At 34.0% G+C, this 18,100-nt stretch overlaps 2 protein-coding genes across 3 annotated transcripts; one reads left to right on the plus strand and one right to left on the minus strand.

Moving 5' to 3' along the window:
- The first annotated feature begins 3,889 nt into the window (after positions 1 to 3,889).
- LOC125839242 (protein MEI2-like 2) lies at positions 3,890 to 11,108 on the plus strand. The gene is made up of 14 exons (XM_049518211.1): positions 3,890 to 3,997; positions 4,103 to 4,160; positions 6,145 to 6,198; positions 6,304 to 6,432; positions 6,514 to 6,977; positions 7,195 to 7,353; positions 7,446 to 7,562; positions 7,665 to 7,816; positions 8,486 to 8,574; positions 8,655 to 9,573; positions 9,663 to 9,747; positions 9,842 to 9,910; positions 10,141 to 10,320; positions 10,482 to 11,108. Exons 3-14 carry the CDS (start codon positions 6,156 to 6,158, stop codon positions 10,596 to 10,598), a joined length of 2,523 nt encoding a protein of 840 aa, XP_049374168.1. The 5' UTR covers positions 3,890 to 3,997; positions 4,103 to 4,160; positions 6,145 to 6,155; the 3' UTR covers positions 10,599 to 11,108.
- Positions 11,109 to 11,230: 122 nt separating this feature from the next.
- On the minus strand, positions 11,231 to 14,905 carry LOC125839254 (ribose-phosphate pyrophosphokinase 4-like). Of its 2 annotated transcripts, none has more exons than XM_049518228.1 (7): positions 14,684 to 14,905; positions 13,265 to 13,580; positions 12,923 to 13,018; positions 12,736 to 12,804; positions 12,523 to 12,651; positions 11,601 to 11,700; positions 11,231 to 11,502 (listed from the first exon to the last, which is right to left on the minus strand). In XM_049518228.1, exons 1-7 carry the CDS (start codon positions 14,803 to 14,805, stop codon positions 11,378 to 11,380), a joined length of 957 nt encoding a protein of 318 aa, XP_049374185.1. In that variant the 5' UTR covers positions 14,806 to 14,905; the 3' UTR covers positions 11,231 to 11,377. The 2 variants fall into 2 exon arrangements, with proteins under 2 accessions (XP_049374185.1, XP_049374184.1); XM_049518227.1 differs by having other exon boundaries at positions 11,231 to 11,508.
- Positions 14,906 to 18,100: the final 3,195 nt, after the last annotated feature.

Genomic DNA, 18,100 nt, shown 5'->3' on the forward strand with positions numbered 1-18,100 from the left:
GTATTATGTATAAGCCTTCCAACAAACAGAAAGACTTGTATGCATCAGGTTCATAGGGGTAAATACATTCAAAAGGGAGAAAATTTAGCGGCTCATATTTCAAATAAAGATCGCCGCGTGAAAAACTCATTTTTTTGGGGGGTTGTCCCCACTGGTTTGCGAAAACAATGGGAGACTTGCTCCATAGAACCCCCAAGAGACTTTCGTCCCCAGTATTCTCTACAATTTACCATTGTTTTGAATATTGAGGTTGTAATTGTCCCGTGTGGATATAAAAAAAAAAAAACTTGAGATAGATACATATGTAGACAAAATAAATTCTCAGTTATCATATGTGACGTGTTGAGTCCTTAATTTATTATTGTGTTGCTTTCTTCCTAAAACTTTGACAAAGATATGTAGCCATTTTTGTCATTATATGTGTACATTACTGGACCCCTTTTGACATTTATGAACTATTTTCGATGTCATAAATATTTTGTTTTCATAGATAGAATATATTTTTCCTCGGTCTCTAGTTACTTATCCAATTTTCTTTTTTTAGTTGTCTTTAATTACTTGTTCATTTTGACAAATCAAAAAAGGACACATTTTTTTTTACCTATTATACTCTCAATTAATTATTTTGAGAAATATAAAACTTCTTGAAAATCTTAAGTTTTTAATTCATCAACTTCAAAATTAATAGGGATAAAATGATAAACTTACTATGTTAATTATTGTTTCCTTAATAGGTGTGTCAATTCAAAAGTGGATAAGTAATTAGAGACAAAGGGAGTAGATGATAGAACTCTTAGACGACCGTTTGGTAGAATGTATTAAAAAAATAACTTATCCTCCCAAAGGTACTCGTTTTCTCCCAAAAATAAAATAAAATTGCCTAAACATATGATTTTTCTAAATAAATACTTTTTGAAGAGAAAAAATGTTGGACCTCTCAAAAACACAATCAAACAGATTATAAGTTGTATAAATAGTTTATTTTTATTTTTATTTTTATACGATAAAAGAAATTATTTTCGATTTGACTAACTAGACAATCTTGTCCTAGTTTGTAAATTTTGCTCTTGTAGAAAAAGGTCAAGGCTAATTAAAAACCACATTAAAAGCACCTGCACTTCCATATTTATTTGTATTAATTGATTGTATGAAAATATTGAGCATTCATTGATTTGATCATGGTTCAAGATTTTCAAGATATTGGATTTCAAAAGCATCACATTGGTAAATGCATAATAAATTTGGGAGAAACATTTACTCTACTTTTATATTTGTCCATATTATTAAAAATATATTCCAAAGTGTATATATATATATATATATACGAGACACATAAATAGAGTGTATTACAAAAATTTAAAGAAAAATTACTGATAAATTTTTATTTTTTTTATTTATAATTTTTTTAACGGATGTGTAAAAAAATAAAATAAAATAATATGGACGGATGGAGTGCATGAGGTGGTATGTTTCGGGAATATTCATCTGCCCTTTTAATTTGAACTATGAGGAAATAGGAATAGATTAAAAAATAACGTTGAAAACCTTACCTTAAAAAATAAATCTCATAATCATTAATCTAAATTTAATCGAATTAAAATATAAATGTTGAATGGCAAGCGAAAATAGAAATAAAACGGTCACCATAAAATGTAAAATGTCATATTCTACCAAACACTTTTATTCTAATCATATCGTGCCTCCATCGCCGGAAAAAATAAAATTATTTAAAATAAAAAAAATACTCAAGTGGCCACTAAGAACTCAATAATTGATAAGAAATTAGATTCCCTCAATCATTCTATCTAAAGAAAAAAATAGTGATTCTAATGAATCTCTGCCCCTCTTTATCTTGTGGGTCATACCTTATATTTTTTTAATTTAGTATTCGATATTCAAATTGAAATTTAACTAATTTAAATTCACGCTACGTATGATCTTATTTAAGATAAAACACTTTTTATCAAAAAAATCTTCATACTCAAAACTCAAACTCAAACTCAAACTCAAACTTAAAATCTCTAATTAAGAGAAGAACAACCCTATCTGCTACGCCATATCCGAGATCATCAATTGTTTCACCAAAACTCTAATATTTTGGATGAGAAAATGAATATATTTTACTCCAAAAAAAAAATAAAAAAATAATGCGAATTTTACTTCTACTTCATAAAAATAAAAATATATTTTCTAAATCACTTGGTTTATATATATCAATCTACTTTGCTTCGTTTTTTCTTCAATATATATATATATATATATATATATATATATATATATTCTTAAAAGTAAGTTCTTCTGTTTCATTTGAATCTAGAACGTTATATATATAAATGTAATTGTAATTTTTGAAGAGTTTATACGAATTTGAAAACAGATGGAGTAACATATAATGAGTAAAAATATAAGTGATATCTATTAGTTCAATATATGTTCCAAATACGTTAGCACCTTTTCTTAGGTCTTATGATTATAAGAGTGATTTAATATCTTGGAGAATTACACATTCGTAAAATATAAAGAAATTATATTATTTTTTCTTTGTATATATATAAATACCATTTTCCTCCTCAAACCAGTGGCAACCCGAAATTTCATACTGAAGTTGAGGGTATTTTGGTCTTTTAAGAGCCCCGCAGTTGCACTTATCTCCACTATATCAACGGACGCCAAGCCAAATTCAAATGTAGCCGAATATTCCAAAAGAGAGATACAAATTAAATAATATTATTTCTTAATTTTCAAGAAAAAATCATTATTTTATTAGTATAATTTATATGAGGATTTAGATTATTGGCTTAATGATTATTATATTAAGATTAAGATAAGGTTGAAGTGCTAAGTTCAATTCATATGGTAACGTGAGTTTATTGTGCTCCATTGTCGATATTAATATTTTACGTCGAGAAGGAAAGTATTCTTAATTAAATACGATTATATCGTTTGAATATGGAATTTTTAATCAATGATAGAATGCATATCATAATTTTATTAATTCTTTAATTTTCTTGTTTGGAAAAAGAAAAATATATTGACCAGTTAAGATCTCACGTATAGAATATGAGAATGACGAAAATGAGAATGATGAAGTAGATATGTAGGCCTACTAGGGAAAATAAAAATTAAAAATGGAAATATTAGAAATAACTTGAGAATAGTTTTGTAGTGGATAAAATGATAAAAATGAGTTTGAGATGATTCGACAAACGAGAGGAGATGACACAAATGCCCCATAACGAGGTGTGGGAGGTTGACACTAGTTGAGTTAAAACGAGGTAAAGGTAGACATAGATGTATTGGGAGAGAGTTGAGTAGACATATATATATTGTATTTTTAGCTTAAGTCGGAAATCAACATAAAAAGTTACTAGTGGAGGATTGTATCACTTGCTTGCTGAATAAGCTTGGTGAAAGTTTGAAGCACCGTACATATTTCTCCTCTCATATCGTTTGTAACAATATTATTTTTGTAATTTTCTCGTCTTTCATTTTTTATTTCTATCAGTTGCCTCTTATGCTTCGATGACCACATTAATTGCCCCCGAATAATATGTAATATTTTTTTAATTATCGACTATGTCATTTTTATCTATGTATGCTCATTTTCCTTACTACTTTAATATACGTTACTTTAATCGACAACTTGAAAAAATAAATAAAAATTTTAGATATTTTTTACTATTTTAAGACTTCACTCGTAAGATTAGAGCTACGTTTTCTTAAGGTTAAAAAAAGGGAAAAAAAGACTCTACCTTGTTCTTATCTATTCTGATTATTGTAATTACTTCATTATTATTAGAGTGACTTAATATAATTTTGCTAGTATAGTATAAATACAGAGATATACTGTACATATACTTTATGAGTTCTTTCCCTCCAATCAATTCATGCTCTCTCTCTCCACCGCGTGTGACTCTGTGTTGTGTTTTGGACCATTTTTTTGGTTGTGTAATTTTTATTCTCTCTTCCCTAGTGTCCCGCCGGGAGAGAAGGAAGTGTAAGAGTAGACGAAAGCTATTCCTCTGCTTCTAAGAAACATTTTTTAAAAAATTTCTTCTTGTGCTTTCTGCTCCCACAATCTCTCTTTTTCTTCTTTGTGCAGTGTTCTTTTGGCAGTTTGTGATTTTCCCAACTTTAATCAACTTTTCATCATCTATGAGGTACTTTTACCTTTGTCTTTTTATTTTCTCTTTTGGCCATTTTTCTGGGGTTTATGTTGTGGGTTTGTTGATTTTTTTTGTGGGTGATCAAGTATTTGCTGAATAGAGACTTTTTGGCATGTGGGTTTGTGATTTTCATTGGTCCTGATGGTAAAGTTGTGATCTTTTTGGGTTTTGGTTAGTTTAGTTTTACAGGGACAGTAATGATGGTGATGTCCATTCTTTATTGCTTTGATTTTTATGGAAAATCTTAATGGGTGTTCAAATTCTTGCCGAAAATCACCAGGTTTGCTTGTGGGTTTGTGATTATCTTTGGTCCTGATGGTTAAGTTGTGATCTTTTTGGAGTTTTGGTTGGTTTAGTTCTTACACGGCAAGTAATGATGGTGATGTCCATTCTTAATTGCTTTGATTTTGTGGAAAAACTTAGTGGGTGCTCAAATTCTTGCTGAAAATCACCTGTTTTGCTTGTGGGTGGGTGATTTTCTTTGGTCCTAGTGCTTAAGTTGTGATCTTTTAGGGGTTTTGGTTGGTTTAGTTTACAGGGGAAGTAACGATGGTGATTTCAGTTCTTTATTTATTTAGTTTTCCTGAAAATCTTAATGGGTGTTGAAGTTCTTGCTGAATATCACCTGTGTGGCTTGTGGGTTTGTGAGTTTGTTTGGTATTAGTGTTAAAGTTTTGATCTTTTTGGGTTTTGATTAACTTTTTATCCAGGGGAGGTAATGATTGTTTTTTCTAAAAGTTAATTTGTGTACAATTTCTTGTTGAATATCTTCTTGGATTTGTGATTTTCTTTGGTCCTAATGCTAAAGTTGTGATCTTTTTGGGCTTTGGTTTATTTTATTTCTCAGGGAAGGTAATGATTGTGATGTCAATTATTTGTTTATTTAGGTTTTCTTTGTTTATATGCCTATGAAATTTGATTTTCTGCTATGAGTAGAGTTGACCATATCGAAAAAGTAAATTACATAAACTACTCTTTTCTCTTTTGTCTGGAACTCTTTAAATTCTGTTGTGGGTTAATCAAATTGAGCTATTTGTTAATTTAGTATTAACCGGGATTCTTATTTTAAAAAATTATTTTTTGACGAAGTTGAGAATGATGATTCATCATTTCTAATGTATAAAGTATTGATGATTTAGCATATGTGGAATCTAACTAGGGTTATGTGTTGATTTGGTGTCATTCGACATCTTTTGGCCTTGGCTCGATAATAATGGGAGGTGAAGAATTTATCACCCATGATGGTTTGTGTCTCAATTTTTCTCTTGGAAGGCTTGCTTTTATTCACAAAATAGACTGGTGTGGCAATTTGCTTTTATTGTAAATCTTCTGTATACTTTAAAATGCTTGTTAGGGCACATTGGGTGACACACTTAGGTTGTCGAATTTCGACTTTGATTCAACTCCTCTGCCAACTTCAGTAGTATACTCCTGATGATGTTGGGGAGAATGAGAATATTTAGCTGATTAAGATTTGAAATTTGTTTAATAGATTGTAAATCTGAATCCTACACAAACATCATGTTGGTTTACTGTTGTATGAATTTTCGGACATGAAAATTTGCTCTGTTTACCTTCTTTATGTGCTAGTCCTTGAGGCCTATCTCCGTGAATAATTTCCTATACTACAATGAGAGATGAACTTTAATTCTTAATATAGTAATCTTCCTTTGTTAGTTTGTTCAGTAAGTGCCTGGGAGTCTTTCATGAGAGCTAGGTTTCAATGAAATTTTTGAACATACATTAAGATTATTCACTGCTGCTCTTATTCATTACTATTTGTTGACAACTATTTTTTACTTTATCAAGCGTTATAAGTTATACCTTCCCGAGTTGATAAAAAGATTTCTATCCAATTGGAATTTGCCTTGATTGTGATTTTTACTGCATGAGCTTAAAATTATTGACAGTTTCACCATTACAACTTCCCTTTGTGAAATTAGCCTGTGAGGAAGTTTCATTTTCTTCCTATTTGCAGAAACTGACTAGATGGAGAAGTCTCTAAAGAAACTCATTTCAGATGATTCTGAAGGTAAAGTTATTCCTATAGCTTATAGAAACAGTAACCAGTTTCTGGCACAATTTTCTTGTGTTCTCAACATGTTGATGTGTTTCGGTCTTTTGCTTATCTAAATAGTTCCATCAGCAAAGACTTCTGGTACAGAGAGGAATGCTTGGAAAATTCACCTCGGAACAGCTGCACATCATGCATCAACTGATGCAAGCTTGTTTTCTAGCTCGCTGCCTGTTCTGCCACATGCAAAATGTATGTTTAAGTTTCTTCTCTAAGCTTAGTATCTTCATTCAATTAGAGAGATCCCTTTTGACTCATTTGTCCAATTTGCAGTAAACTTCGCTGAATCTGAGAACTACAGTCACTCCACTGATGATAGCTCACCTAGCTTAAACAGATTTCATTTAGAAGATGAAATTAAAGACCCACTGGAAGTGGAACCAAGTCCAGATGGGTGTTTTCTCCCTGGGGATGAAGATGAGCTACTAGCAGGCCTAATGGATGATTTTGATCTTAGTGGGTTGCCAACTCAGCTGGAGGACTTGGAAGATGATTTTTTTGGCAGTGGCGGAGGACTAGAATTGGAATCTGACACTCTTGATAATTCACTTAATGGATTTGCAAAATTAAGCATGTCTGATGGTATTCTTGGAAGTATTGTTGGACACCATGTCTTCCCAAACAGTGCTGGAACTGTTACGGGAGAACACCCGTATGGAGAGCATCCTTCTAGGACACTGTTTGTTCGGAATATTAACAGCAATGTAGAGGACTCCGAGCTGCGATCTCTCTTTGAGGTTATATTTTAACTACATGTATTCTTTATGGTCATGTCTGTTATTAGCTATCCCTTCTGTGGTCTCCCTTATTGCCGTTAATATAGTCACTAGTCACTACTGATTCTGTTTGTTCCCGAGGGAAATTTGGGAACATTATATGCTTGAACATTGTACCTATTATACACTTTGTCTAGAAGTAATACTGACCTTTTATATAATTGTTTTTTCCTTGAAGCAATATGGTGATATCAGAACTTTGTACACTTCATGCAAGCATAGGGGCTTTGTGATGATATCTTACTATGATATCCGAGCTGCTCGAACCGCAATGCGTATGCTGCAACATAAGCCTCTAAGAAGGAGAAAGCTAGACATTCATTTTTCAATTCCTAAGGTCAGAAAAATGACAATGTTCATTCTTAACTGTTAGATATGTCAATATTTAAGGGGCAAATTTTTAACTATTATCATTTATTGTGCATCCAGGAAAATCCATCGGAGAAAGATATTAACCAAGGAACACTGGTCATTTTCAACTTGGATCCTTCAGTATCCAATGAGGATCTCCTCCAAATATTTGGGGATTATGGGGAAGTGAAGGAGGTACAACTTTGCCAAATTATTCACTTTGATTTTTTGTGTTTATATGCAACATTGAACGTGCTTATGACGAACTTGGTTGCTCATGTTGCATGGCAAATGTAGATAAGGGAGACACCGCATAAGCGCCATCATAAATTCATTGAGTTTTACGATGTTAGAGCAGCTGAGGCTGCCCTCAAGGCTTTAAATAGAAGTGACATAGCTGGTAAGCGGATCAAGCTTGAACCCAGCCGACCCGGTGGAGCCCGTCGAAGGTATGTCCTTAGTCTTCTCTTAATGGAACCTTTTGATGAACTTTATTAGCTAAATTACCCTGTACTGTTGCTTGTGGACATTCATACGTGCCAAAAATAAATAGAACAGAAGAAGTGGAATATTAAGGGAGAAAAAGGAAAAAGAACTCCCATGGTAGGATTTTATGGATCTGTGTGTGTTGATTGGTGAGTAAAATTTGTTTTTTTTTACGTTCTTCTGGTAGTATTTATCAGACTGTTGACTTTTGATGCCTCTAATTACGAGTCTTTATTTGTAATGGTCAATATTTGGTAGAATTTTATGTTGTATTCGGGTTTGGTTTTTTCTTTCTGTCACATGGTAGACAAGGTTTTATACATGAATTGTATTTCCCTATTAGAAGGATAACGGGTGAGGGAGTTGTTCTATGCTGCTATTTGTGCTCTCTCTCTTCATGTTTGCTATGTAATTGCAAATAGGTGATGCATGTTGATGAAATCATTGTGAGAAGCTTGGTTGAATTCCTTGATAACGTGTCAGTCAGTGTAACTCAATCCATGCCCTTCTCCTTAGAAATTTGTTATTATTATTGCTCTTTATCTATAGATGCTCAGTCATTTGTGTGGATTACGATGCAATTTTGATTTACTTTAAGAAGAAATATTGATGGTTTTGCATCCAATGTATAGCTTGATGCAGCAACTTAGTCAAGACTATGAACATGAAGAAGTTCGAACATTTAGGCACTCAGTTGGTTCTCCAATCGCCTCTCCTCCAGGTAATTTCATTTTCATAAATGACTCATGCTAATCACGGAGAGTTCATGTGATGAGCTAAAATTGATGTTTCATCCAACAGGCAGCTGGTCAAACTTTGGCAGTCCTGTTGAGCACAGCTCATTGCTAGGTTATAATCAATCACCTGATATGACAAATCTCAGCCCTGTAAATGGCAACCATATGCCAGGGCTGGCTGCTATTCTTCCTGGCCATTTTTCAAGTCCTAAGATTGCACCCATTGGTAAAGATCCAGGACGATTTGGTTCTCTGAATCATGCAATTACTAGTCCCAAGTCAGTGCAAGGAATGGGTTATCAGCAATCTTATTCAGTTCCTGAGCATAAACCACATTTGAACTTTGGATCTATGTCGCTTGGTGAGCCTAAGTCATCTGGGATTGGGACACTTTCTGGCCCACAATTTCTATGGGGAAGCCCCCCTATTCAGTCAGAGCGTACAGACTCTTCTGTCTGGTCAAATTCATCATTGGCACATCCATTTACATCAAATGAGCAAGGGCAAGGCTATCCATATTCCCGTCGACAGGGCTTGTTCCTCGGATCACATCATGTGGGATCTGCTCCATCAGGAATTCCTCTGGATAGGCGTTTGGGTTTTTTCTCGGAGTCTCCTGAAACCTCATATATGAACCAAGTTGCATATGGTAGTACAGGTTCTAGTCATTGTCATGGTATGAGTATAGGTCGCCTTGGGGCAATGAACATGGCTGGTTCTCTTGCTCGGAACTTTACTGAAGGTGGTTCTCCTATCTCTAGAATGATCCCACTGCCTAGGAACGGGCCTATATTTTTCGGAAATGGCTCATACGGAGGAATAGGAATGACCAACAATGAAGGGATAACCGAACAAGTTCGAAGTCGAAGAGTTGAGAGTGGAAATGAGATAGACAACAAAAAACAATATCTGCTTGATTTAAAGAAGATCACGAGTGGAGAAGATGCTAGGACTACTTTAATGATTAAAAACATCCCAAACAAGTAAGAGCCATATAAATTCTGAATTAGCAAATTTTGAATTTGTGTGATTGTTCAATGCTCGATGATTCGTCTTCTTCCATTTGTTTTAGGTATACCTCAAGGATGCTACTCACAGCAATTGACGAGACTCATAAGAATACATATGATTTCCTCTACTTGCCTATTGACTTCAAGGTAGTACTGTATATTTCTTTATTATGTCTTCACATCTTCTGAAAAAAATTATATTTGAAGGCATTAACTTATTATTATGGTTTTGCTGCTTCAGAACAAATGTAATGTTGGTTATGCCTTCATTAACATGGTGTCTCCTTCACATATCATTTCCTTTTACGAGGTTAGTTATTCTTTTACAATACCACTATCCTAATGGTTGTAGAGTTGTGCGGTGTGTGAAAGTACATTTTGTATATATTAAAGAAAAAGAGTACATGTTGTACCAGCCTAAAGTTTGTGTGGTGGATGATCTGTAACCATCTTCGTAAGCTGAATGTGGTTTTTACTCGCTAAAAAATTCCTTTATCATAGTTATTAGTTGAAATGACTTGGTCTGAGATACTGGTGCAGGTATTCAATGGGAAGAAGTGGGAAAAGTTCAACAGTGAAAAGGTTGCCTCCTTGGCTTATGCGCGTATCCAAGGGAAGGTAGCCCTGGTTGCTCATTTCCAGAACTCAAGCCTAATGAACGAAGACAAGCGGTGCCGGCCAATTCTTTTCCAGTCAGAAGGTCAAGAAAGAGCTGACCAGGTATTGAATCTTTATAGAAATGATTGCATATTCTCGAGTTAAATCAACTTTGTTGGGTTGAAACCCCAGCGAAAATATAATGTTGATCCCCTTCGTCAAAATTATTGTCTATTAAGTCGTGTTATCATTCAAAATGATGTCTTGTTTTCGTTTTTCTCTAGGAACTGTTGCCAACCAACAATCTGAACATTTGTGTTCGTCTGCCTGATGGATCATATTCTGGAGATTCTCTGGATAGTCCAAATAGTGATCTAGATGAGAAGCTCTACATGCACTAAGAGATCGGCTGACTCGTAACTATGATAAATGGTGGCAATGAGTTCTAACTGTGAATAGGAATAGTAGTACATAATAACGTATTAAGTCGGACATCCCATATAATGTTGTGTCTGCTAGGCAGTGTCTTGCTTTTTGATCAAACGACACTCCACAACATGCGGATGGCAAAAATGTTACCGAAGCAGAGAGCATTTTGTTTGTACCTTGAGTGATGATAATTGATGTTTTATCCTAGGGGAGTTTGATAAAGTGAAGCATTCAGGCAACATGTGAAGTCTCTCTGCTGTTGATAATGCTTTGCTGCTATAATTGTATAGAACCTCTTTTTTTACTTGTTTGTTTGTCTTGTATACTTGTGGTGGGTTTGTTTTACCACATAGTATACATGTTTTTAGAGTGTAATGGGACTGTCTCCAAGTGTTTAATATGGAATACAGACCCTGCACTTTTTTATGGATTTCACTTCTTTGCTGACTTAATGAAGACAACTGTTGTAATTATAACTTGAATGTGCAGTTAAATTGTGCTTACTTATTTCATTAACCCTTTAGTTTTTTCTGATCAGATATCAGTTTCATGCTGTGAATGCTACGATGCGTTTCTGGATAAGACAACACATGTTAGAAACTAGTGAGAATGCAAGTTGTGGTTGTGCATCAGTTTGACATAGTGAAAATGTTATTACAATGGGACTTAGCATATGAGAGGTTTCTCTTACAAGGGTAAATGCTTGCTCAACTTTTTAATAGTCATATAGATGTTGTAGCAAACAGTGATCTCAGGTTTGAAGTGCATCAGCTATTGATCCTGCCAAGCTGATAACTTCAAAAGGAGCTTTATTAGCTATGGCTTTCACTGTGACGGGACACGAATCCGTGATCCAAAAGTATGTGAATGCCTTCTCTGAGCCTGAGCGCGAAGAGCGTATTGGAAAGAGTCAGAAAACTAGGTAACTTTAAAGGAGAGAACTAAAGACAGATAGAAATACAGTAGTTAATTACCATCATTCTTGTGCAGAAATTGCTCCCATGACCGCTTTGGAAAAACTCCGTGGGTCACGTAAGCACTAACCTTTGCTGCACCATGAGCTGCCAAAACTTTCTGGTGAAGCAAAAAGGCCAAAGATACAAAGCATTATGGTGCCAGAAATACTGATATAAGTAAAAAGTAAGCACAATGCGCTCATTTTGTTTTTTTAAGATGTGAGATCCAATATTTTAAACAACTCAGAAAGAGTTAATTGGACTAGCTGATCCCAAAAGACAAGTCATGAGGGTGTAATCGCATCACAAAGGGATCCCATAACCTAAACGCGTGTGCACACACACACACACTACCTCCCCCCCTTCTGGTTGGACATGTTGGGAGCTTCAATATTGCCTTCTCCAAATAGTGATGCTTGCCATATATTCTTACCTTTAAACAGTCAGTCCCATAACTGTTGAGGAATATTTATCAGTGTCTATTTATAAACTTTTGAAGCTGAAAATCGTAAGTTGACAGGTCTTGGAGAAACAAATGGTTGGTTTAACTTCACAAGCTGAGAAGGATAAATTACCCAAAAATGAAGTGGGTAGAGAAAACATGGGATGTAGCTAAATAAACAGAAATTAGCATGTACACAGAATTTGAACAAACAAAAACATATTCCTACTGCTAAACAAAATCAGGTAACAAGGGACAAGAAGCAATCAGAAAATTTATGCAATGAACATAATAACACCTCTTCAAACATTTCTGTAAATATAAAATAAGGGAAGGAAGAACCAGAGTTCTATACGACTGCTTCACAACCCTAGAACTAAAGAAGATAGACACTGGACGAACAGTAAGAACTAAAATCATCATAAGGTTCAAGTGATGCAAATTTGAGGACTCAAACACAATAATCAGAACATTTGTACATTTAAGAAGCAGGATTACCTGGCATTCAATCAGGGTACCTCCAGATTGGACCAAGTCATCAACAATGACCACATGACAGCCAGCAGGATCACCCTCTTTAAGCCTGACTATTCTCTTATCATCCTCCCGGACTTTAGTGCAAATTACCTAGGAGAAGAAATCTACTAAGTTCGAGATGATATCAGGTAGTAGAGAGAAACCAAAGGAAATGAGTTTCTATTATTTACTAACAGCAGGATAGTGGCCCAATTGCTTGTAGAACCGTTTCCAAGCTCCATCATCAGGAAAGGCTATCACTATCTGGAATTAAAAAACTGTTAAGACGTGACTACTTACTGGACAAATAGTCATATTTAATATGGTAAGTCCTCATCTTGAAGAAACTAGGATAAATATATTTAACATCAAATCTGTCCACCTTCTCAGATTCTGGAAGTTGCTGAAGGCGTTGCTTCAACAGTGGGATTCCAGTCTCAAACAGAGGCAGAACCTGGTCTCCAAAATAAAACCTCTCCTGCAGAAACATAGACACATGAACATAAATATTTCGAGAAGCATTTGAGCTAAGAACACATTACGAGGCCAGTTGGTCTTATCAGCCTAACTTTGGAAGTATCGGGAAGCATAGAAAAGCAAACTAGCGAAAAGACACTATCTCTTGCAAAGGTCAATTAAAGAATCTAAGATACAAGTAGCCTAAGCAAACATGTTAACGCAGAGCACAGATGACCTAAAATTATGTGAAAGAAGTGAAATTAACCTGCAATGCATGGATGTCATAGACAACTACACTGGTTGGACCACCTCTTGAGATTGGAATGTTTGATAGTATTCTAGCCATGGTGAATGCAGTAGCCACATCTCCTTCCTCTTCCATCCGTTCAAAGGATCCAGTTGGAAAGAATGGCAATACAAGCGTAAAAGACGCGACAAACAGCCTCGGAAGAGCAAAAATCACAGAAAGTTGTTCAAAGATGACTGCTGGTGAGCTGAAAGATGCCAGAAAAGCAACATGCTGCCCACGGATATTGTGTGCTTTGTTTATGAAGAGATTTGGAAAACCATCGTCGAAACTCCTGGAACATGCACAAATATTTGTTAGCTTTGTCCCAAAAAGAATTAACGCAAACTATTTTACAAGTATCAGCATCGTTTGTAGGTCCATCAGTATACAAGGTAGATAAGTCTTAAGTATATGCATTGCCGATTGATCATTATTTGGTCTCAGTAACTAAGTGGGCAGGAATTGAAGTCTTGAACTAACTTTGTAAACAATAAACAACTAACTACCTTTCCCCCCTCAAAGATACGCACAACAACATACCCAGTGTAATCTCACAAGTCACAGGTGGGGTCTAGGAATGATAGAATGCATGCAGACCTTACCCCTACCTTTGAGGTAGAAAAGCTGTTTTCGATAGACCCTCCGCTCAACAGAATCTCAGCCACAAGTAACACTAATTTGGGTCTGAGGCAGTTGATGTTCATTACATTGAAAGATCTCATCAAAGTTGTTTTCCCCAAGTCTTGCTAAGTCATTTCTCAGTGAAACTTTACTAGTGAATGCGTCAATGTTTGATTAGGAAAATGTAATTGGAAAAATTAACTTTCACTTTTCCAGCACTATTTAGAGTAGATTATTCTTTAGTCAAGATCACGATTCCAAACACCATTTAATACGACAACATCTTCTATGTCAACAAAAACTGTATCTCAGTCACCAAAGAGTAGCTTCAAATACAACAACGGAGAATTTTGATTCCATTTCCTCTATCACTTAATCTTTTGAAGCAAATTATATGTAACAAGGATTTGAACTTAAGGTATGTGGAAGAATTATAATAAACACACAAATTCAACACCTCGGTATTAACTTAATAGCTAGTGTTTGTCCATAGATTTTGGACTGTTTGGCCATGAAATTATACTTTCGAGTTCCCAAAAACTGGTTCAAACCAATTTTTGGGTTTTCGGAACTTCCGCTCACAAAACTTCAATTTGTTTACACGCAAAATGCAATTTCAAATTCCAAAAATCACGAACTTCAAAAACTCAAATTTTCAATTTTCAACTTCGAAATCTATGTACAAACAACCTGTTTAAGCTTTTATAAATGACACAGCACAGTTCAGCTGAGTGACAAGAAGAAATGAAAAAGGGGAATTTTGTTTTTGTTTACCTCCAGTTAATGGAATGTAGGTGAATGCAGTCAGAATCAGAAGCGATTTTGCGAGCAACATCTTCCATTTCAACACAGTAGTATAGAAGCACTTGCTTCTTAGTTAACGTACCGTTCTCCATCGGAAAATTTACAGTCCAAACGCCGGCGACTTTCTGCCTCAGAGAGCTTTTTTCTCACTTTTGCCGGCAACAGTGCCGCGCACTGTCTGCTGCTTATTTAAAGTATGCCTTTTTGGCGTGAAATGTGGATTTTGGTGACCTCTTGTTTTATTAGCAATTTTTTTTTTTAATTCTACACAATCTTTCCTTTAATTGGGTGTGTTTAGTATGAAAAAAAATATATTTTTATGAAATGCGTTCTCCCTTTGTCCTCTTATTCATTTCGTTTTTCGAAAGTAAAACAATTTAAGTTTGATTGAAAATTTACTAATGGAACCTTCAATTTTTTGAAATGAAATATATTTGTAAACTACATAAATAATATTATAAGTCACAATAATTGACAATTCAAAATATTTAAAAGATGTATAAATTTTTTACGTACGATCAAATATAGACTTGTTTGAATCTTGAAATTCAAAATGTATCACATAAATTAGGACAAAAAGAGTACTTTTATTGGACAGTTAATTTGAACAATATTTGAAATTAAATTAATATTTTAAAAATAAAAATTTAGATTTTGAAATCATGTAAAAAAAGTTGTATAAATTATGATTTTCTCATATTAATATGACAAAAAAAACTTTTTAAAATATTAATTATAAACAATTACGAAAAGAGAAAAATGTCAATTACTATTGGAGAAAGATTTTTTGGTATTTGATAAAAAAAACAAAAAAAATATCATATATTTATATATAATTAAAGCAAACGTTATGAGAATGGATATATTTTGGAAGGCGGGAGTGGATGAATTGCGTGGAGTGTGGGTTGGGTCGGGGTGGGGATGACAAAAGGTACTTCTTAAAATATTGGTCAAAATTTATGTAATTTGAATTTTGATAAGCGAAAAATGATAGTAATTACTTTGGGATGGAATGATTTCCTGGCATTTGATAGAAAAAACAAAAAAAAATTATATAAAAAGTATTCATATATAATATAGATAAACGCTACGAGAATAGCTATGTTTTGGAGGGCGGGTGTGGATGAATTTGGGTCGGAGGGGGTGGGGGAGAGAAAATTAATCATAGTGCAATGCTATTTATGAAACTTATTTTTCTATATTCTATATACCCGAAAAGTCATTTCAGGAAATTTTCAATTCCTACTTATCAAATGTCTTTGAAATCATTTTTTTATTTTATAAATGATAAAGCAAAACGACTTTCTTCTGCACAATATTCACGCTAATTCAATCAGTCAACTAGCCATTGACTAATTTGTAAAAAAAAAAACACTTCATAATATTTTTTTAATTAATAATTAACCTAAACTTTCTTACTTAATTCATCACATTTGAAATAGACAATATTCTTTGACATAGATTGAACTCATCTTTTTATTATATCCGCAAGTTTTACTTTCTCTAATTGGAATATAGAATGTGATTCTTGCTAGAACATCATATATCTCTATCAAAAAGCTAACCACCTTTTCTTGTTAAAAAAAAGAAAAGAAGAAGCTTAGAAAATGATATTTATTTACCACATTGTGTAAAGAAAAACCTTAAGTTATGCAGTATGAAATTTAAAATTACTATATTATCAATACTTATTATAACAATTATCTGTCGTGTATTTAAGATATACATCATTTACTAATATATTTAATAAAACTTATTTTAAGTTATTTTTCGAGTGAGCTAAATATATTAAAGGTAACATAAATAATATATATAAAACATAAAGAGAAGCCTCCACCAAAAGGCAAAAACTATTTGGTAGGGCACCTACAATCTTGTAGGGTCTTTAAGGGTGATGGTAGATATTATACCTTACATTTTTCTAATTTCAAACATGTTTTCCATTGTGCCTCGGAAATCCCATAGTTTCACCTAACACTCATGTACCTTTTTTTTTTTTTTTTGGTTTTTCACCAGGTGTCTGGTACCTATATTGGAGACCGACTAAATTTGGATTTGTGCCGGGAAGTCCCACATTAGGGGTAAAACGCTCCATAACTATGACGACTCCGTATCCAAGGGGGCTCGAACCCGAGATCTCTTGATTAAGGATGAATGAGTACTTACCACTTCACTACAACCCTTGTTGGTAACACTCATGTACCTAATATATACCATCAATACATTATATATAATAGTGTATATAGGTCCAAGTTAGACGTACATCTAATTGATTTGATTTGAATTATTTGGAATATGCAATACCTAATATATTATATATAAAAAGATGGACAATCAAACTTATTTCTTGATTCACTCAAAGAGATGAATAGGGTCCCAATAGAGATATGTAAAAAACAGGTCCAATTAACTGTATTCCTAATCGTAAATGGATCATAACGATGTAGGGAGCCATATATAAACATTGCATCTATTTAGATAGCACGAATGACCCCTTCTCATTATGAGAATGTACATACTATATAACCCTATTCCGGCATCGTAATTAATCAAATTTTTCATTAAGGGGTCTTAATGTTTGTAGTAAAAATAATAATTATGAGGCAAGTAGAGCTAAAACACGCAACCTCAAGGAATTTTCGCAACCCCTTAATCTCTAGATTAAATCTTCAACTTGTGTCAACACTAGTATATATATATTTATTAAACCAAAATTCAACCTCTACATACAATGTAATTTTCCGGCTAAGGAGTGTCGCTTGACAACCCTTGGGAAAGGGTGGCTCCGCCCCTGGTTTCACCTAACGGTCACGTACCTAATATATGTGCGCGTGTATGTATAATAGGCGTATATAAACATTATACATGGTATATTCTATATGTGTATACTATATCAAATAAATAAGTATAAATTATAGGAACCACATATTATAAGTACTAAATAACATCCTATCCCTTCTTGTTTTCTATTTACCAAAAATCCCTTAAAAATGATGTTTGTAGGATACATAGCGTTGTGCACGGGATACATTAGGTTTGATACATTCCACATAGCGGGATAAATAGCGTTGTGCACGAGATACATTAGGCTTGATACATTCCGCATAGCGGGATACATAGTGTTGTGCACGGGATACATAGTGTTGTGCACGGGATACATAGCGTTTGATACATTCCACATAGCAGGATACATAGCATTGTGCACGGGATACATGCGGGATACATAGGTAAATAAGGGATTTTTGAAATTTTTGAAGTAAGTAGGGATAAATGGATATTAAGGTAAGTAAAAGAGTGTAGTTAAGTAATTTGTCCAATAAATAAACGAAAGAGGCAATGATGCCTCAAGTCCACAAGGCCCATACTCGATAAAAATGGAAAGCCCAA

The sequence above is a fragment of the Solanum verrucosum genome, unplaced genomic scaffold (assembly GCF_900185275.1).
Source record: "Solanum verrucosum unplaced genomic scaffold, falcon-dt-bn FXZP01000170.1, whole genome shotgun sequence".
NCBI classification, from domain to species: domain Eukaryota; kingdom Viridiplantae; phylum Streptophyta; class Magnoliopsida; order Solanales; family Solanaceae; genus Solanum; species Solanum verrucosum.